General features: G+C 39.3%; 1 protein-coding gene across 1 annotated transcript in view; it reads left to right on the plus strand.

Moving 5' to 3' along the window:
- Positions 1-13911, plus strand: part of rorca (RAR-related orphan receptor C a) — a 42896-nt gene extending 28985 nt beyond the window's left edge. Inside the window, exons 4-10 of the mRNA XM_060932578.1 lie at positions 1-187; positions 1741-1862; positions 5170-5302; positions 8317-8424; positions 8816-8926; positions 13296-13408; positions 13511-13911. The exon at positions 1-187 is cut by the window's left edge and continues 218 nt beyond it. Coding sequence (XP_060788561.1) covers positions 1-187; positions 1741-1862; positions 5170-5302; positions 8317-8424; positions 8816-8926; positions 13296-13408; positions 13511-13672 — 936 coding nt within the window. The 3' untranslated portion in view covers positions 13673-13911. The remainder of the gene's footprint in view (positions 188-1740; positions 1863-5169; positions 5303-8316; positions 8425-8815; positions 8927-13295; positions 13409-13510) is intronic.
- The last annotated feature ends 7775 nt before the right edge of the window (positions 13912-21686 follow it).

A 21686-nucleotide genomic window follows, 5' to 3' on the forward strand; every position in this document is an offset into this window, starting at 1 on the left:
GACCTGCCCCTGACCCCGGAGGATGAGTACTGCGGCCTGGAGCTGAAGGGCAACAACAGGACGAGCGGAGAAGGGAGCAGCGGCGGGAGCAACTCGTCCTCACACAGCTCTGTGGAGTTAAAACACGAATACCAGCTTCTTCATATGTACTCGCCGCGCAATGACGGGCTCTCACTGCTCGAGACAGGTCAGTCTCACGGCGTCACTTTCAGGCTCCGCCTCTTAACAACAGACTCAAGTTACAGCTTCACCCCTGACTGTCAGTGAGACTCCTTCCGTAAACGAAGACCTGTCACTATAGAAACACTAAAGGATTAGAACGAGCGCGTTAATGTTAATATTAATATAAACCTGTGATGTGTAGCTGCATTACTGTCAGAGCTGCTGTTAGAGAAAATTAATCAACACCTTCTGACCAATCAGAATCAACAGCGCTGTGATAGAAAATTAATTCTGGATCTTTACACCCCCAATCTGAGCACTGTGCAGCCCTAACATCTGGCCTGAATCTGTATCTAAATACGGAAATGACTTTATGGAGAAAAATCCCAAATTCGATGTGGGAATTTTTACCTTGCGTTATTGTGTTAATTTTCTGTAGCACTGTAGCTACGTCATATCCATCATTATTCTATCCATGTTCACTGGATATGAGCAATCGTGTGCTCTGACTGGCTACTCTACTACTAGGATATCGGCTCATGTACTGTGAGTAGAGAAAAACAAAATGGCGGAGCGTGTTGCTGAACCAACCGACGACGAAATTAAAACTCAACTCGAAAACAAAACCACAAAAAAATACCAAAAAAGCAACAAAATATTGAAACGTATTTGATGGTAAGAGCGTATCTTTTTTTTTTCAAGAATTATTATTATCGCATTTTTATTATTATCAGCTTGTTATAGTTTTTTGTTGTACTTTTATTCACATTTACACTTTATTTCATGGTTTGATGTGAACCACTCTACTAACTTCTGTATTTTTTATATTTTATATTGTATCACTTTTATAGTTTTTAATTTATTTATATTTTTGAGGACCCTTCTGGAAATCCCTCAGTGACGTTGGCATCCTCAATAAAGATCATTGTTCATTCGTAGGACGTCCAGCGATCAATTTCACGCATGCAGCTTTCAATTTGTAACGAGGAAATACATCAGCATGATTATTAATTTCTCCTTTGTTGTACTTGGGAACGGTTTGAACAGAACCAACATATACACAACTGTGTTTTTTCGTATTCTCCAGATCGGAGCACTTCTAAATTCTGATTGGTTGCTGCCGAACCGCATCATAACTCGTTACTAAAGTAGCTTCATCTTCATTCTGATTTTTGCAAATTGCTCCTGTCATTTTGCCGATTTGTTTACATTCTAAGCGGAAATGATTTTGTCGGACGTTTTGTATAAAGTTTTTATTTATCGAATTTGCAAAAAATAAAAATGCTCTGTTTCTCAAAATCCAGTGAATGTGGATAGAATAAAACAGTTATTCCACTCAATTTCATCATGCATGGCTTATACATGATCAGCTCATGTACGACTCAATTTCATGGAATAATTATCCCCTGGTATGTTTACAACCCAAATGAAGATTTAAGAAATATTTTTAAATTTGGTTTGTTTTGGAGTGTGTGCTTGTTGTGGAAAATGTCGACTGTAGGACGATGTGTTGTGATGTGTGTGTGTGTGTGTGTGTGTGTGTGTGTGTGTGTGTGTGTGTGTGTGTGTTGTTTTCAGAACATCTCACCCAGAGTGTGGTGAAGTCACATGCAGAGACGAGTCAGTACACTACAGAGGAACTGAAACGGCTCGCGTGGAACCTGTACACAGCTGAGGAGACTCGCATGTACCAGAACAAGGTACTCATCCCTCAATACCTTGCAAAAATAAAATCAATGATTACATCAATAATGGTACGCTCAGACCAAGTGTGTGACGGAGATGAAACACGCGGCTACAAATTCATTTCGAATGCTTTACCTGACAAACTTTTTAAAGTGCCGCAAAGCAAACACATCACCTGGTGTTTTTGTGCCAACCGGTCAGTCCAACTCCTGTACTTTTTTTAAATGGTGAAGGTAAGAAATCACTCAATGAAGGAAAACAATGAGCAGTTATGATTCCATGATTGTTTGCTGTTGATGCTAAGTGCTAAGTTCAGCATGCGGTTTGTAGGACACGTTTACTAGCTTTGATCTTTAGCAGTAACATCGGCTACACACAAAGTAACATTAAAAAGTGAGTGTGATCCTGATACAGGTTGAAGTTTAGCAGCAAGTTACTGCCATTGGTTAAATCGGTGTTATTTTGAGCCAAATGCAATCCTACTTAAAAACAAGCATCTCGAATGAAAATGTTGGATATTAATCATATTGCAAAAAGGGACCTGATGATGATTATGGACTTATAAAGCGCCGTTTCTGTGAGTTCAGTAGCACTGGAGACAGTTACAATTCAAAGGCCTGATTAAACAAATGCATCTTGAGTTTTCGTTTAAAGTGGTCGATGTTTGTTGGTCCAGTCCTTGATGTCTTCTGGTAAGTTGTTCCACAGTTCAGGAGCAGCAACACAAAAAGCACAACTTCCACAGGTCTTGAGATTGAAGGAAGGTTCCTTTAAGAGTTTCCCACTGGAGGAACAGAGGGGATGTGATGGCTTGTAAGGAGGAATTAGATTATTGAGGTAGTCAGGAGCCATGCCATGTCATGAAGTGTCTTGTAGGTCAGGATTGGAATTTTAAACATTACACAATAGTCCACAGGGAGCCAGTGAAGCTCCTTAAGGACTGGCGAAGGTAACGAGACAAGACGTGCAGCAGCTTCTAATTAGACATGAAGGAAGGCCATACAACAGAGCACTGCAGTAATCAAGCTTTGAGGTACAGTGCCCTGGTGAAAATCTTTCAAGGATCCATAAAGTTCTTCGTGAGGGTCTTTGAGGATCCTGTTGAGGATCGCAACAAAGGTCTTCAAGGATCTTCAAAGTTCTTTTCAAGATCTTCAAGGATCTTTAGAATTTTTGTCAAGGCCTTTAAAGTTCTTGACAAGATCTTCAGGGATCTTTAATATTCTTGACAAGATCTTCAAGGATCTACAAAGTTCTTTTCAAGGTCTTCATGGATCTACAAGGATCTTTATAAGATCCTGAAAAGTATCCTTGTAATATCTTTGAAATATCCTTGTTGAATCATTGAGGATCTTTGTAGGATCCTTAAAAGATCTTTGTCAAATCCTTGAGGATCTTTACAAATGATTTTGCATATGAAGATCTTTGAAGATCTTTCTAAGATCCTTTAAGGGGTCTATAAAGATCCTTATCTTTAAGGATCTTTGACAGTCCTCATGGATCCTTAAAGATCCTGTGAGGTTTTTCACCAGGGTAACTAGCGAATGGATGGCAATCGTAGTAGCATCAAGTGTGAGACATTTTCTGATCTTTACAATGTATCGAAGATGATAAAATGCAACTCTACAAGTAGCTGTGACGTGGAACTTCATGGAAAGACCATCATCCAGTGTAACACCAATGTTACGCCCTGCTCAGAGGAGAATACTGTTTCATTGCAAACAGATCGAGATCACAGAGGTGGCCTTGCATGGTGTGAAGATATTACAGTGTCTCTGTTTGGCTTCAGCTTGTTATAGTTTTTTGTTACACTTTTATTCACATTTACACTTTATTTCATGGGTTGATGTGAACCACTCTAACTAATGTATTTTTTTTATATTTTATATTGTATCACTTTTTCATAGTTGGTAATTTATTTATATTTTTGAGGACGGGCGTCACGGTGGTGTAGTGGTTAGCGCTGTCGCCTCACAGCAAGAAGGTCCGGGTTCGAGCCCCGGGGCCGGCGAGGGCCTTTCTGTGTGGAGTTTGCATGTTCTCCCCGTGTCCGCGTGGGTTTCCTCCGGGTGCTCCGGTTTCCCCCACAGTCCAAAGACATGCAGGTTAGGTTAACTGGTGACTCTAAATTGACCGTAGGTGTGAATGTGAGTGTGAATGGTTGTCTGTGTCTATGTGTCAGCCCTGTGATGACCTGGCAACTTGTCCAGGGTGTACCCCGCCTTTCGCCCATAGTCAGCTGGGATAGGCTCCAGCTCGCCTGCGACCCTGTAGAAGGATAAAGCGGCTACAGATAATGAGATGAGATGAGATTTTTGAGGACCCTTCTGGAAATCACTTGGTGACTTTGGCATCCTCAATAAAGATCATTCATTCATTCATTCATTCATTCGTAGGACGTCCAGCGATCAATTTCATGCACATAGCTTTCAATTTGTAACGAGGAAATACGCCACCATGATTATTAATTTCTCCTTCATTGTACTTCGTGTACCGTAGGGCGGCATGGTGGTGTAGTGGTTAGCACAGTCACCTCACAGCAAGAAGGTTCTGGGTTCGAGCCCAGCAGCCGGCGAGGGCCTTTCTGTGTGGAGTTTGCATGTTCTCCCCGTGTCTGCGTGGGTTTCCTCTGGGTGCTCTGGTTTCCCCCACAGTCCAAAGACATGCGGTTAGGTTAATATGGGACGGCCTTGGGCTGAGGCATCTAACTCCCAACTGCTCCCCGGGCGCTGTTAGCATGGCTGCCCACTGCTCTGGGTGTGTGTGTGTGTGTGTGTGTATGCTCATTGCTCATGTGTTTGTGCATGTATGTGTTCACTGCTTGAGATGGGTTAAATGCAGAGAGGAAATTTCACAAATGTGTGATGAATAAAGTTGTGTTTTCTTTCTTTCTTTGGGAACGGTTTGAACAGAACCAAAATATACACGACTGTGTTTTTTCGTATTCTCCAGATCAGAGCACGTCTAAATTCTGATTGGTTGCTGCCGAACCACATCATAACTCGTTACTGAAGTAGCTTCATCTTCATTCTGATGCCCCACCACCAATGATCATGCCACTGAGAAACGCTGGCTCACAGAAATTGAACACCTTCCTCTGTTGGTTGCTTTGACGCTCTCTCAAACATTTGACATTTGGTCTGAAAGTACCACCAGAGCTCTGGCTTTATAACGTTTTAGTAACATAGTTACAACCTCCAGTGAAACGAGTGAAACAGATGCTCATCCTGCAGTGTGACTGCTTTAGATTTACTCACTGGGTATAAGATGTGTATGAAGTGGACATTAACACACTCGCACTCCGTGTTGGTTCCTGTGCAGCCAATGGAGGTGATGTGGCAGCAGTGTGTGGCGCAACTCACTAACGCCATCCAGTACGTGGTGGAGTTCGCAAAGCGCATCTCAGGCTTCATGGAGCTGTGTCAGAACGACCAGATCGTCTTGCTCAAAGCAGGTCAGAGAACACACACACACACACACTTCCAACCAACCAGCAGCACCACCTTTCATCAGGGCTTCTGAAGCTGATATTTCCATCAATTTAACAGCATTTTATATACAGTTAAGTAGAACTTTCCAGAAAAAACAGGACATTTGTCTGGAAACATCCATAATGCCACGTTCCTCTGTAAACGTTCTGCGCTGCTATAAGCTTAACTTTCTTAACTTTTCCTGAAGCACGCTGAACTTCCACAGTTCCTTCCTAGATCTAGCTTCATGTTTCATCCTGCTCATTTCCTGCCTTGAATTCTTGTCGCCTTTTGCAGAACCTTTCTTCTGGATCTTTGTGCGTTTAAAGCCGCTCGATTCGGTTGACATTTCCAAATGTGTCACGAACAAAGAGAGAGTTCATTCACTGATCGAAGCCGAATAATCCTCTGCATTATTGCTTGTTGGTGTTTGTACAGATTCCCTTCTTGTTTTTGTCTGGTGTGACATGTATCGCATGTTCTTTCCTTTACTCCATTGAAATAAAAGCACAACCGACTCATGTTGTTGGTTCATCGCTGAGTCCAATCAATCAATCAATCAATCAATCAATCAATCATGGCTTTATTTGTCATCGATATGTACAATGAGCCAAAGACTCGTAATGAATACATTCGAACTAATAAAAGATCTAAATTAAAAATATATAAGTCTGAGTGAAAAATACTGTAGTGAGTGTGTGTGTAACTGACTATCACCAGTCAGTGACTCTAATAATCACTAAAAGTCTCTGTGTGGCTAATAGATGATGCAGAGGAGGAGAAGAGTTCGTCAGTCTGTCAGCATTTATTCTGGAAAAAAATGAATGACCAGGAGATCAACACACAGAGACAGGGGAACGAATTCTAGCATCCCAACATCATACACCAGTTAGCACGCAGCCAAATGGCTACTCAGATAAACATGTTTCGATTTTTCACACAGAATTTTACGACACAAATTTGCATATTTGATCCAATACAAACAGCAGATGTGTATCAAAACATTCTTACATCAAAAAAATAAACATCATATCTTGGAAAAAATAAATATATTGTACTAATGAATATTGTCCATGCGGGATTCACGAAGCCAGCTTACCCCTTTCCAAATATCCCAAGCTCGATAATGTCCACAGGTGTGTTACACTAATTAACGCCCCATCAGAAACTATAGTGGAACCATTTAAAGCTAGACGGCCTTTCGATTTCATAAAACCGGTGAAATTTAGTTCCGTCTGAAATGTGGTGATTGTGATATCTGTTTATTTCTGTAATATCTCACAAAATATCAGGCCATTCTGTGGCTGGGAAGTTATTTAATTTGAGGGGATTAAAGCAAATAATGTGCATGAAATCGCTCGCTTGGCGCAGTCAAGCAGACAGAGGAAGTCCGTGTGTGTGCGCATGCGCAGGTTTCCCTTTGAGCGTGCACTGACAGTTCCATCATTCTGTCTCTAAACGAACAGCTGATCACACCGAGGTGCTCGCTGAGCGCCCATATTTATTAGTTTGGTCCTGCGTTTCCTTTCCTTCGTATATAACATAACGTCTTTTCTTCTTGCTTTCTTTCCGTTACTGTAGTTGCTCTTTCACGTTTCATTCGCACACTCACGTCCTCCATTTTTCTCTCCTGTTTCAAATTTGTATCCCACAATGCATTGTGCGAACGGAGAAAGCCCACCACGTGATGTGATCCGTGACGTAGTATCTTGAATTGGGTCATGGTGAAGCAGGAAAAAAAATAGCAGAGAATTTAGAGCCACGTGGCCTTAGATTGTTCTGTTTAATAAAAACCTAATAAAATTGGAAGTCTGTGATTCGAATAGACTGATTTGGGGAAGTTCACACAAAACTAAAACTTTATTCATATGAAATTATGACATTGCTACAGTACATGTGTGCGTGGAAGAAGCATCTGGAGACAGAAATCTTAGTTTCTCGGTTGTTAGCCTGTGCTACTTGCTCTCCGACTCGTGGTTAAGCTCGCATTGGCCTTCGAGAGGCTGAGGGCGATAAATGTTTGGTCCCGCCCACTATAAATCAAAATCTGATTGGTTAATTAATTCATCTGTCACTTCCTACATAAACATACACTGCCATGGCCTTCTGTCCCGGCAATGAAGTCCGAACCAATGAGTGAGCAGCTTGAAACTCTTCTCAGCCTAGACACAACAAACAAAACAATCTCATTGGATAACTTTATTTTAATGTTTTCAGGACAGTAACCCTTTCATTTCTGAAGCACATTTGATAGAAAATGAGGCCAAGTTCAAATTAGAAGAGAATAATTATGATGAAGTTATGAAAGAAATTAAATGTAACATTTGAAATGCTGATCTGTTTGGGCTTCTCTGAAGGACTAGAAGGCCCTGACGGTTCCTCTCTGCTATTGATCACAAATATTGCATTTGCACAATGTGCCACGAGTAAGATTCGTTTTCTTTACAGCGCTTTTAAACTTGATTAGAGAGTCGAGATGTCTCAGTTCTGTAGGGAGATTGTTCCCCACACATATGAATCACCAGATAGCTAAATGATGATCTGTGAGTCTATTTGCTGTTCGATGTTGGTTGCGCAAGGCTGAGGTTATCCTGCTCTTAAATTATAATGGCTTTGTTGTGTTTGAAAGAGTTCCGTTACACTGTCGCAGTCATACCAGAAGAACACACACTTAAACATTGTGTGTGTGAAAATCTCAGGAGCTTCTGAAAAACTCGAACCAGCACATCTGGTACCAGCGTCCGTGCCACGATCAACATCAGAGATCATGCTTTATTCATTCTGATGTTTGATGAACATTAACTGAAGCTCTTGACTTGGATCTGCATGATTGTGCTGCTGCCGTGTCACGTGATTGGCTGATTTAGATAACTGCATGAATGTACAGGCGTTCCTGATAAATCGGACACTGTGTGCGCTCAAGTTCAGACGCAGGCTTAAGAGTTTGGGTTTTGAATCCCCATGGGGGTTTTTTTCCTTTCTCCTCCGTTCTCCACAGGATGTCTGAGCGTGTTGCTGATTCAGATGTGTCGAGCCTACAACCCTGTGAACCACACGCTGCTCTTCGATGGCAAGTTCGCAAGTGTTCAGATCTTCAAAGCTCTCGGTATGTCATTATCCAACAGTTATTGGTTCACAGGGTATGATTCCGGAATGCCAACCAGCCTGCAGTTTTCCACTCAGTGTTTATTATTATTTATTTTTTGAATATTTTTCCTCTCGCAGTGATCTCGAACCTGCATATCCTGTTCACACTGGGCACGGATAGTGCATAATTAAAATAACTGCCATTACTGGCACTGGTTAATGGGTTTAATTAATGGATTTGATCAAAGTGACACTTCTGACACATTTTTCATGTTGTGCGTGTTCTAGAAGTTTCTCCAGCTGACTGATTTATGGGTTTGTGTTTTGGATTATCGGACCACTTTTTTGATTTCTAACCAGGGTGTGTGTTTTTTTGTTTTGTTTTTTCTCCCTCCCGTTTGACCCCGTAGGCTGTGATGATCTGGTGAACGCAGTGTTTGAACTCGCGAGATCGATCAGCCGTCTGCAGCTGACAGAAGAAGAAATGGCCCTGTTCAGCGCCGCCATCCTGTTCTCCCCAGGTCTTACATCTTCATTCAATTCAACAGCCAAAATTTCATTTGTACGACAAAATGACATCATTACATGCTGCACAAACTCTACAGCACTCGCACACTATTATTGGAGGATGCCACATCCTAATGGTTAGAGAAGCAGCTTTGGGAGCAAAAGGTTGCCGGTTCGATTCCCTAGACCAGCAGGAATGACTGAAGTGCTCTTGAGCAAGGCTCATTTAATTGTTAATGTTCTGATATGAACATCTGATACGAGGTTATCACCATGACGTGACTTAAACCTAGAATACATTGTTACATAATTAACAACCAAAGAAAAGCAGATTACACACTGTGCTCCAGGAGAACGAACTCCAGCATCTTCCTACCGGATATTTTTGGTGTTTCACGAGGTGAAAATGTGAATTTAATTGCATTTCATCTAAACTTAAAAGTAGACTGCCTTTCTGATTTTTCAAGTGTAGGTCATAAAAATAATTTTCCCGACACCCAATTATTTTTGTTTAGTGACTGAAAGCTACTGAATTTGAATCACAGACTTCCAATTTTATTAGGTTTTTATTAAACAGAACAGTTTAAGGACCCGTGTCCCTAAATTCTCTGCTATTTTTTTTCCTGCTTCACCATGACCCAATTCAAGATACTACGTCATGCCTCACATCACGTGGTGGGCTTTCCCCGTTCACGCAAGGCATTGTGGGATACAAATTTGAAACAGGAGAGAAAAATAGAGGACGAGAGTGTGCGAACGAAATGTGAAAGACCGACTACAGTAACGGAAAGAAAGTGAGAAGAAAAAACGTTATGTTATATACGAAGGAAAGGAAACGCAGGACCATACTAATAAATATGAAGCTCAGCGAGCACCTCGGTGTGATCAGCTGTTCGTTTAGCAACAGAATGATGGAATTGTCAGTGCAAAGGGAAACCTGTAGATGGCAGTAATGCAACACTGTGGATGCCAGCTGCTGTAAAACCCAAAAGAAGAAGAAGAAGGTAAACCTGCGCATGCGCACACGGACTTCCTCTGTCTGCTTGACTGCGCCAAGCGAGCGATTTCATGTACTTTATTTGCTTTAATCCCCTCAAATTAAATAACTTCCCAGCCACAGAATGGCCTGACATTTTGTGAGATATTACAGAAATAAACAGATATCACAATGACCACATTTCAGAGGGAACTAAATTTCACCGATTTTATGAAATCGAAAGGCCGTCTAGCTTTAAGTGTTTGGTTTTTGTAGTCAGAATGTCGGCTGTGCTACTGGGGTTTAACAGAATAGCAATAAAAAACATTCAAAGTCCTAAACATAAAAATGGAAGTGAAAATTAAAGTGAAAATAGAAATGATAATTAAGAGATGTGCATGCATTGTCTCATGTGGGGAGCGGGTGTAGCACAAATGCCAGTATTGCACATGGGGAAAAAGTGATGCGTGCGAATGCCAATAATGTATCTGTTTGAACCAGAATATGAGCTGAATGCAAGAAACAATGAAAGTGATTCCAGCGACACAGGAAGCAATGGAAGAGGAAGTGAACACGGGGCCGTGCAAGTCAGCCTGTTAGAGTGCAAAAAAAATTCCCCTTTGCAGTGTTCGAGCTTATTTTTACACAAAATGCTTGACACTTGACATATTTACGCTTGATTACAACAATTGAGAAGTGGCACATCCACTAGATCTCATCCTCGGTAAGTCATGTAGCGTAAAAGTGACGTCACAATCTCGGATTCTCTCCTGTAATTTGTACTCGGAGTGCAATATTTGAGCCTCGAGTAAGATGTCTGCGCCCAGGGACATACTATTTTAAAATAAAAACAGTCTGTACGCAGTATACAGGTACAAATATGAACAAATGAACACTTGAACATGTCTTGGATGGATATTATTTATCAGTGTAAAGGAGTTTATTTTTGGGGGTTTTGTTTGGTTTTAAAGATATCGTAAATATAAATGCCAGCATGAGGAGTTCGTCGCTAGCATCCCACAATAGCGAGCAACATCATCAGGGCTCAATACAATGTTCTGAGACATCCCTGACTGAGTAATACTCCATTTGGTATCACTAATGTATACAATTTCATACACCACCGTTCAAAAGTTTGGGGTCACCCAGACAATTTTGTGTTTTCTATGAAAAGTCACACTTTTATTTACCACCATAAGTTGTAAAATGAATAGAAAATATAGTCAAGCCATTTTTCTGGCCATTTTGAGCATTTAATCGACCCCACAAATGTGATGCTCCAGAAACTCAATCTGCTCAAAGGAAGGTCAGTTTTATAGCTTCTCTAAAGAGCTCAACTGTTTTCAGCTGTGCTAACATGATTGTACAAGGGTTTTCTAATCATCCATTAGCCTTCTGAGGCAATGAGCAAACACATTGTACCATTAGAACACTGGAGTGAGAGTTGCTGGAAATGGGCCTCTATACACCTATGGAGATATTGCACCAAAAACCAGACATTTGCAGCTAGAATAGTCATTTACCACATTAGCAATGTATAGAGTGGATTTCTGATTAGTTTAAAGTGATCTTCATTGAAAAGAACAGTGCTTTTCTTTCAAAAATAAGGACATTTCAAAGTGACCCCAAACTTTTGAATGGTAGTGTATACACCTGCTGTGCCATGGGATTTTTGTACCAGATGCTCTGTTTACAGAATGCGTAGAAACAGCGTCATGAAGCGCATGATATTTTGCACCATTTTTGCTGGCTGTTCCAGTAACTATCAACGAATAATCACCTCGATAGCGCCCCCTACGGGATCAGCCTGTGAAAACCATGCAAAAAATCACAGGATTTTCAACGCTGTTTCTACACATTCTGTAAACAGCATCTGATACAAAAATCTCATGGCACGATACATATCTATATTTACATATTTTTAGCTTGGTGGTGAATGACGCATTTGTATTCTCATTGTATTTGTAACAGTTAACGAAGCCACGTTTCATGTGAGCACTGGAGCTATGGTAGCTAGCTAATAAGTAATTTTAACGTTCATCCAAACTGCACGTCCAAGTCACAACACGTTTTCTGGCTCAATAAAAAATTTTTAATTCCCCGCTAGCTGAAAGGCCCGAAGGGGGATTATGTCGTGGTGATGCCCGTCCATCCGTCCCAGGAAGGGTGCTCACCTTCTGAAATCAACTCCTCTTACACTTTTTGGAAGAATTTCACGAAACTTGGCAGGATTCTTTGTTATATGTTGGTATTACGCATATTATAATTTCGTTAAATTGGGTCACATTTTACCAGAGTTACAGCCCTTGATTAACAAAATTATAATTTGACAATTTCATGAAGGTGTGCTTGCCTTCTGACATCAACTCCTCTCACAATTTTTGGACAAATTTATCGAAGCTTGGCAAACGGCCTTGTTATATGACAGTAATACGCAGATTGCGATTTAATTTCACTTATGAAATTTTTCCCAGAGTTTTGGCCCTTGATTAAATAACTTGTACTTTGACAATTTCATGAGGGTGTACGTTCTTCTGAAATCAACTCCTCTCACAATTTGTGGAGGAATTTCACCAAACTTGGCAAAAGGCTGTGTTATATGACAGTTATACACATATTGAAATTTAATTTAATTTGGGCAAATTGTCCCAGAGTTATGCCCTTGATTATTAACAAACTTGTACTTTGGCAATTTCATCAACGTGTGCTTGCTTTCTGAAATCAACTTCCCTCACAATTTTTATCTCCCGCTGGCCGAAAGGCCTGACGGGGGATTATGTCATGGTGATATCCGTCCGTCCCGGGAAGGGTACTCACCTTCTGAAATCAACTCCTCTCAGAATTTTTGGAGCAATTTCACGAAACTTGACAGGATTCTTTGTTATATGTCAGTAATACGCATATTGCAATTTTGTTTAATTCAGTCACATTTTACCAGAGTTATGGCACAGTTGCCAGCAGGGGATATTGTGCTCTCAGAGCACTCTTGGGTTGTTTTTTTGTTTTTTTTTTTTTGGTTTTTTTTTTTTTTTTTAAATCACTTGTCAACAAAGCATGGCTTATAGAATTGTGCAGTGTCAGGAATGGTCTGAGCAATGAAATTAAATTAAGAAAATAAATAAAACTGCACAGGTTTAGAAAGAACTGGAATATAAAAGGCTATATTTCAACACATCAACATATCACCATGCACAATACCAGTAAATCAGTCTCGTAAACTGCCACCTCAGCGTATGTGTGTGTAAACGTATACGGATGAGATTGTAGGCAACCTTGACCTTGAGATAAAAATTGTTTAACACTAGCAACTTTATCGAGCTTCTTGACGTCGGAGACGAGGTCAGGAGATTTGCAAGAGTTAACTGGTGTGTGTGTGTGTGTGTGTGTGTGTGTGTGTGTGTTAACAGATTGGCCCTGGCTTACAGACAGACAGCAGGTTCAGAGTCTGCAGGAGAAAGTTTATCAGGCGCTGCAGCACTGTCTGAACAGAGAGGGCGCCAACGAGCACAAACTCAACAAGGTGCCGTTATAAATCGAACGTTAATACCACGGTCTTTGAGTGTGTACTTTTAGTTATATGCTGTAATACTGTAACAAACTTTTATATCCTCTTTATCTTTAGATGCTGGCGAAACTTCCTGTGATCAAGTCCATCTGCAACCTCCACATAGACAAGCTGGAGTTTTTCCGCCTGCTCCACCCAGAAACGGCCTACAACTTCCCCCCGCTGTATCGGGAGGTCTTCGGTAGCGAGAGCTTCTTCCCCGACTCCACCAGGAACTAGACGACGCCCGAGTGTCACTCAAACTGGTGCTTAAGAGTGAACGTTCAAGATGACGAAAGAGACGTAGAGATGAAACAAAGGTCAATGTGAAGCACCATGAACAGACCAGCAGCTCACTGACAATCCTGCACACAACACCACTTCTTCTGGACTCTGAATCTCATCCCTTTTCTCTGAGCTCCTTCCCTAACAGGTGTTTGACAGTGCAGCCCAAATAAAACACCAACTGGGTTTTTAAAGGAGAGTGGCACTGGTTTGTAGGATTGTTTTAAACTGACCAGGGGAAAAAAAATCCAAATGAAAACGTTCACATTGATGGATACTTTGGTGCCGGAAAACTCGCAGCTAATTTGAGTTCAGCTGTCTACGTGGAAATTATACTGATCTACGTGAAACTATGCATAACTTTGTAGTGATAAGTCTATCAAAGCGATCTGTTTAGTCTGAATGTTTCATCCAAATGTTCTGCTTCATTTGTAAACGAACTCAGTTTAAAAACCAGCTCGGTTCGGTTCGAGCTAAATTTGGTGACGGGAGCAGGATTGACGTAAACGGCTACATTACTTCACCAGCGCTAGCACGCTGCCATGTTAACGTCGCCATGGTGATTGCATACATCCTCACGATGGTAGCTGCAAGAAAACCAATCAAGTCCTACTGTCTTTAGAGCGAGTCACGCTGAATCAACAAATTTTTTTTTAAAAAGTACATAATCATAGGTTAATATTTATTTAACCCTTTGGTGACTGACCCCTTGAAAATGGTTCCTCCAGGAACCATGACGTTTCAGTTGTCAAGACAACAGAAAAACTAAAATACAAATACAAATACAAGAGCATTTTGTTTTGTGCACAAGAGCATTGTGACGCATCTTTCTGTTTTTGTATTTTAGTTTTTCCGTTGTCTTGACAACTGAAATGTCATCGTTCCTGGAGGAACCATTTTCAAGGGGTCAGTCACCAAAGGGTTAATTCTGTTTACCAGCGGTTAGCTAGACTAGATAACTAAACCGGTTATCAAACTTTATCATGATGCAGAATAATTCTGTTGGATTTTATTTTACAGGCTGTTCAGCACCCACGTTGATATCCTTTCACACCATGACTTGAAAGGTAGCAGAAGAACTTTGTAGGAGAGTTTTAGCACCTTTTCTTCACCATTAAATTCGCCCGTCACTTTAAATCCATTTTCAGTAAAAAGAGGGTTTGGCCATGATCACATCAGGGCAGTATGGAGCGAGTGTATAGTGTAGGATCAGAGCGTAAATCTCTGACAGGCCCAGTGGGACACAACTGTGGGTGTTTAAATTATTATTTTTTTCTGAATGTAGTGGTTTATTTTAGTTTCTTATCCTCAGTTCCAGCAGGGTTTAGCATTTTTTTTTTAAATGATGCTAATCTGCTAACATGACGCAGGCATGTAAACGAGGCTGTGTGCACACTGGTTGAGGTCTTCACTCTGACCTTTTTAAAACATTATTATTGTTAATTTAATGCAAAAAAATTAACAAATTTTCCCATTTCTTTTCTTTTTTCCTGGAAACGCCACTCTAGAATGAAACGTGTAATATTTCGATATATCTATTTTGACTCTCAAAATAGTGTGTGTGTGTGTGTGTGTGTGTGTGTGTGTGTGTGTGTAGCATTTGAAATTAGAATATATATTTATATATAAGAATATATCATACATATAGATGGAGAATGATCTATTAAGCATGAGCAGTGATGTGTGAAGCACAGTACCGTATTCTCCAGACTATAAGCCAAACATCATCCATGTTATCGTTTTTTCATTCGCCCATTTGTTCATGGTTTTATGGTTCGCTAGAGAAGTGTATAACATGAATAACAAGAAGTTTTTTGTTTTCACTGATAAAATATAAACGTATGCTGCCTTTTCACTGCTTCTAATGAAAGCTGCATTGAAAATGTTCAACTTGTGCAACGAGACAGGAAGTGACTGTAATGCATAAGTAATATATTTCAGTCAAAAATATATTTCATTCATCGAGCGAATCATCAACCATTTGGTACTTAAAATTTACTTCATAATCCAGTTATAGTTTAGTAACACGGATGGTGTTAATCCAACGGTTGTGGCGTGCTCGGTTAGCAATGCAGCAACACGACAACTACATTCAAGTTACACATCATATGTTTATCAAAACCGTTTACATGATGTGAATTAAACCATCTGCTGCCACTGATTATAGTTTAAAAGCGATACGGCAGCCACGAGGAAGTGAATTCTGACTGTTATATTCAGAGCTGTGTGCAGTGAACAGGCAGCATGACGGATATTATCCAGGAATGAGAGATTACAATACAATAATAATAACAACTCGATAGATACTGTGATTAAAGTCACAGTGATTTGCACTAGCTCTTACAAACCGAGACGTCTGGTCACCGTGTCCTATAGATCCGGAATGGTAAGAGATAGAGAATGACACTTAGTGAGGAAAAAAGTCCATTTTTCATGGATCATTCTGGTTCGGTGATCCAGATCAGCACCAAAAGTCATAGCAACTTAATTCACCCCAGAGGTATTCTTCATCTGCAATTTGGTGGTGATTGGTTGAAAACTGAGGGAGAAATAGTGTCCTAAAAATGTTAGAAGAAGATGATTATTGCACTGCTAGAGCAAATTAATAATAATAATAATAATAATAATAATGGGGCGGCACGGTGGTGTAGTGGTTAGCGCTGTCGCCTCACAGCAAGAAGGTCCGGGTTCGAGCCCCGTGGCCGGCGAGGGCCTTTCTGTGCGGAGTTTGCATGTTCTCCCCGTGTCCGCGTGGGTTTCCTCCGGGTGCTCCGGTTTCCCCCACAGTCCAAAGACATGCAGGTTAGGTTAACTGGTGACTCTAAATTGAGCGTAGGTGTGAATGTGAGTGTGAATGGTTGTCTGTGTCTATGTGTCAGCCCTGTGATGACCTGGCGACTTGTCCAGGGTGTACCCCGCCTTTCGCCCGTAGTCAGCTGGGATAGGCTCCAGCTTGCTTGCGACCCTGTAGAAATATAAAGCGGCCAGAGATAATGAGATGAGATAATAATAATGGAAGACAAAAATTTGAACTAACGAGTGCACCAGTAGGGGGTGCTGAAGTATCAAAGTATTATTATTTAGTACAAATACAGAGATGATTTATAGAAAATTGTGTGCTCTGATTGGTCAAGAGATTCAGATTATTTCTTGATAATCACCTCGAGCAACTCGGCAAAATGATGGCTGATCGCTTCATCACTGTAAGTGAAGAAGAATTACAAATGATGAAAGAAAATGCTGTTCCTAAAAGTACTAAAGATGCTCTGAAGTTTGGTCTAAAAGTATTCAAAGGGAAGGTGGGATTGGGATTCATTTTATCGATTTCAAAACAAAGTATTTTATGTGACTCAGCATAGATAAGTGACACAAGTCTACGCCACAAAGTTATTACATTTACATGAAGATCTTGAAGTTTGAAATATATTTTTATACTTTTTTTAAATAATCACCTATGTATTTATACTAAAGCAATTATCTGTCTCAGGCTCAGTGAATATCGGTGAATAATAACGTCGACCTCAACTTTATCTCACTTATTATTATTCACTGATATTCACTTCACCTTTAGAGAGTAATTGTTAAATAGTTAAAATGCCTGCAGGAGTAGTGTGATGGAGATACAGATCCCCCTTCAGGAATACAGAATGTATGAGGGTGTCTTGTTTTCTGGAAAATACAGTAATAATAATAATAATAATAATAATATACATTCTGACTTCATCTCATTGACTGAGACACTTTTTTTAAGCAGATGAATAGCACTTGTAGATTTTACACCTCCACAAAAGAGGGAAGTTATTACACCCTCTCACCCTCAGGCTGGATGATATTCAGGTTCATGCTTGCTCTCGCTCACACACACTGCTCTTCTGTCATCTCAGTGGATTTTTCCCTTTGCTTTGTTCAGTTATGAACTGCGTAGCTACGATCCACTATTATTAAACACACTCTGACTTGGAGTGTGTATTTGAGCAAACTGATGGATGAACGTTTTAATTTTGCACCTACAATTCGCCCCAGGGTCGGACTTGATGATGTGAAATGGAACTGACACATGCCCAAACAGAGATGCACCATTTTACCCCAACTATTAGCTGCTCATTTTCCAATAAACACAAAGTCATGGGGTCGATCAAAACCTTTTTATGGATTCAGAACAGCAGATGGCGCTGCAGTAAAGCTAAAGAGCCTGATTTGGCCTGTTTACTGCTCGTAGCCTAAATATGTAATGGAATGTGAGCCTTCAAGTTCAGTGTTAATATAACTATATTCAGTGTTAATAGAACTATATAATTTAATATAATTAATTAAATTGTAAATCTTTATAGAGCAATAGCTCTATAAAGATTTATAATTTAATTCAAATAAAGATGAAATGATAAGCTCACCTTTTACAAAAGGCGAATGTTCTTTGCAAAATGTATTTTCAAAGAATGTATGTGATATACCTCCTCGAGAAAGATTTAGCCTTAAAAAAAAGGGTGGGAGTGTGAGTACGAAGAAAATCAGCATTATGGAAAATTTTAAAACGTTGTGAATTTTAGGTTCAGTCTGGACAATGAAAACATTATCATGTCTTGGAGTAACTTTGTTATATAAATCTAGTACAGATTTAATTTTTTTTCCCTCAAAAGCGAAATACAGAAAGACTGGTCAGAAAATGTGACCGTTTTCATCGTCACAGCCGTCGACTCTTGCTTGCTTTACGTGTCGCTGCTGGAATAGCAGTTATTTTGTCCTGTAGTTATTGGTTTCCTTATGGTTTTAAAACTGGTTATAAAACAAGTCTGTGTGTTTACAACAGTGTCATAATGGGACTGTGCAATAGATATGAGGTAGGTTCACTCTAGCACGGGCCAGGGTTAGTTAATGGGATAATTTGGTTTAAAATTAAACACACACACACACACTGTAAGTGTTATTTAACAGATTCATTGTAAGGTGAAGGTAAATGATGCGTTTAACAGCTTTTAGATTGTATGTGTACCAACTGCCGCGTGACTCCCGTCTCGCTCTCCCGTCTCACACACACTCAGGGAGTTAGCTGGGCTCTCAGTCCTGTAACATCATCTTCACACAGCTTTCACCTTCCAGAAGTCCTCGAACCTCCATCACTGTGCATCAGTAACCGCTTTCCTGAATGTTAAAATTTCCCACAAAAGTGTGTCACTTTTTTTCTGAAATTAAATAGGATTTTGTATAGTTATAAAATTATATATAATATAATTTTTTTTAAAGAACATGAATTCAAGTTTTTGAATCTTGTTTTTCCGGTTTTTTTCATGGCTTTTTTTTTTCTCCTGCACCGTTTCTCTTTGAGTTTAGTGTTGTGTTGTCATTGTCCATATGAATGGTAATTATATTTTTTAAAGAATGTTTGTTTGTTTGTTTGTTTGTTTGTTTGTTTGTTTGTTTGTTTGTTTGTTTTTGAAACAGAAAATCTGATTTATTATCCTTCTATTTTCTTTCTTTCTGGTTTTGTTGTTTAAAAATTGACAGATTTTAATAACTAATTTATGACATTGATACAAGTATTAAAAAAGATAAATATGATGTAGTTGTATTTTGGGGATATGATACATAGATTAAAAGTGGAATAAATGATCTTTTTGTATAGTATAGTGTGTGGTGGATTTTTCTTATTTTATGTTAATTTTCACATTTTAGACCTGCAGAGCCTTATGCATACTGTATTTAGAAAATGGGGGATCAATTTTAATTATTGACTTACATTTCTTGTATAGTATCATTTTTAAAATAATATTATGATAAACAATCATGTTATGTTACATACAGTATGAGTGAAAAGTTTGTGCACCCCTACTTTACTCATTCATATGTTTTTCAAAACAGGCATTGGGACTATTTTCTACATTGTAGAACAAGACTGAAGACATCAGAATGATGAAATAACATCTGGAACATGTATGGAATTATGTAGTAAACACAAAAAGGGTTAAAAACAAAACAAGTTTGATATTTTTGATTCGTCAAAGTATCCAGTGTTTCCCTTGATGACGCTTTGTACACTATTGGCATTATCTTAACCAGCTTCATGAGGGAGTCACCTGGAATGCTTTTCAATTAACAGGTGTGTCTCGACAAAAGGTAATTAGTGGATGAGTTTCTTGCCTTCTTAATGCATTTGAGATCAAATAGTAAATAATAACAATACTCTCTGAAAAACAGCTTTATTCCACACTACAGCTGTAATACTGTAATCCATACAGTATGATATCAAGAACCGAACAATTAAGTAAAGAGAAATGACATCCATCATTACTTTAAGACATGAAGTGACTTTTAATTCATAAAAATAATGAAGAAAAAACACTGAATTAGAAAGTGTGTCCAAACTTTTGACTGGTACTGTAAATCGTAATAAACATGCAAGATTTGCTGCCTCCTTGTGGTCATAATGTGAACTGCTGTTATCATGGTTTGTTTAGTACAGTATAAAGATCACATTTAACAGAAGTGTAATTTCTGAACAGTATACAACAGGAGTAATAACATTAAAATCTGACTGTGTTATATAACAAATTGATATGAAAGTAAATTATGAGCATGATTAGCGCTGTTATAGCACCTACTCACACGGTATATGTTAGGTACAGTTATGTACATGTTTAGTTGATCTTGTGTCTATTTAACACCCAAGGCTGATTTAGAAAGTGTTTTATTCTGTCCACATTCACTGGATATGAGCAATCGTGTGCTCTGATTGGCTACTCTACTACTAGGATATCAGCTTAGAAAAACAAAATGGCGGAGCATGTTGCTGAACCAACTGAGGACAAAATAAAAACTACTCGAAAACAAAACCCCAAAAAATACAAAAAAAAAGCAACAAAATGTGGAATAAAAGTATTTGATGGTAAGAAAGCATAATTTTTTCAAGAATTATTATAGTGTTTTTCACAAATGGCTCCTGTCGTTTCGCTGGTTTGTATACATTCTAAGCGGAAATTATTTTGTCAGATGTTTTGTATTAAGTTTTTATTGATCAAATTTGCAAAAAATTTTAAATAAAAATGCTCTGTTTCCCAAAATCCAGTGAATGTGGATAGAATAAAACAGTTATTCCACTCAATCTCAAGAAGAAGACTATTGTGTAAAGAGAAAATAATTCCTCACTGACAAGTAACTGATAAAATAAAGTTTTTTTTAAAAAAATTTTCCTTGAGCATTTTTGTAGATATACTAAAATGTTTTAACGTTTGAGTAGTTTACACAATGTTACTGCAACGTGGAATATGCAAGTGTGTTCAGCTTTTTAATGAAATTGCTCAAAGTTTTAATGTTTCTTTTATTATTTCTCAGCAAATTGTCCTCCATGTGTAATATTTCCAAATGTACAGTGAGGAGCATTTGTAAACTTGCTCATTTGAGAATAACACCCGAAAGAGAACTTTTAGCAAAGTATTTACACCCCTTCTTCCTACTGAAAGTGTGGTTAAATGCTGAACTTTATAACTGAAACACACATACACTCACAGGCCACTTTATGAGGAACTTGATACAAGTTCAGTCAGGATTAAAACATTGATGTATACACCTACATCGGAATACAGTAAAGCTATTGAGAGTAATCAGAATAAAATGGGGGCAGCTATGGCCTGAAGGTTAGAGAAGCAGCCTTGGACCCAAAGTGTTGCTGGTTCAATTCCCAGGACTGGCAGGAAAAATGTGAGGGGAGTTGACTGAATGAACAGCACGTTCCTCTCTCTTTGTATCATGGCTGAAGTGTCCTTGAGCAAGGCACCGAACCCCCAACTGCTCCCTGTGCTGTAGCGTACCTGCCCACTGCTCTGGGCGTGTGTGTGTGTGTGTGTGTGTGTGTGTGTGTGTGTGTGTGTGCGCGCTCATTGCTCACATGTGTGTGCATGTGTTCACTGCTTCAGATGGTTTAAATGCAGAGGAGGAATTTCACTGTGCTTGTGTTCATGTGACAAATAAAGTCTTC

Source organism: Neoarius graeffei, chromosome 10 (genome assembly GCF_027579695.1).
Source record: "Neoarius graeffei isolate fNeoGra1 chromosome 10, fNeoGra1.pri, whole genome shotgun sequence".
Lineage (NCBI taxonomy): Eukaryota > Metazoa > Chordata > Actinopteri > Siluriformes > Ariidae > Neoarius > Neoarius graeffei.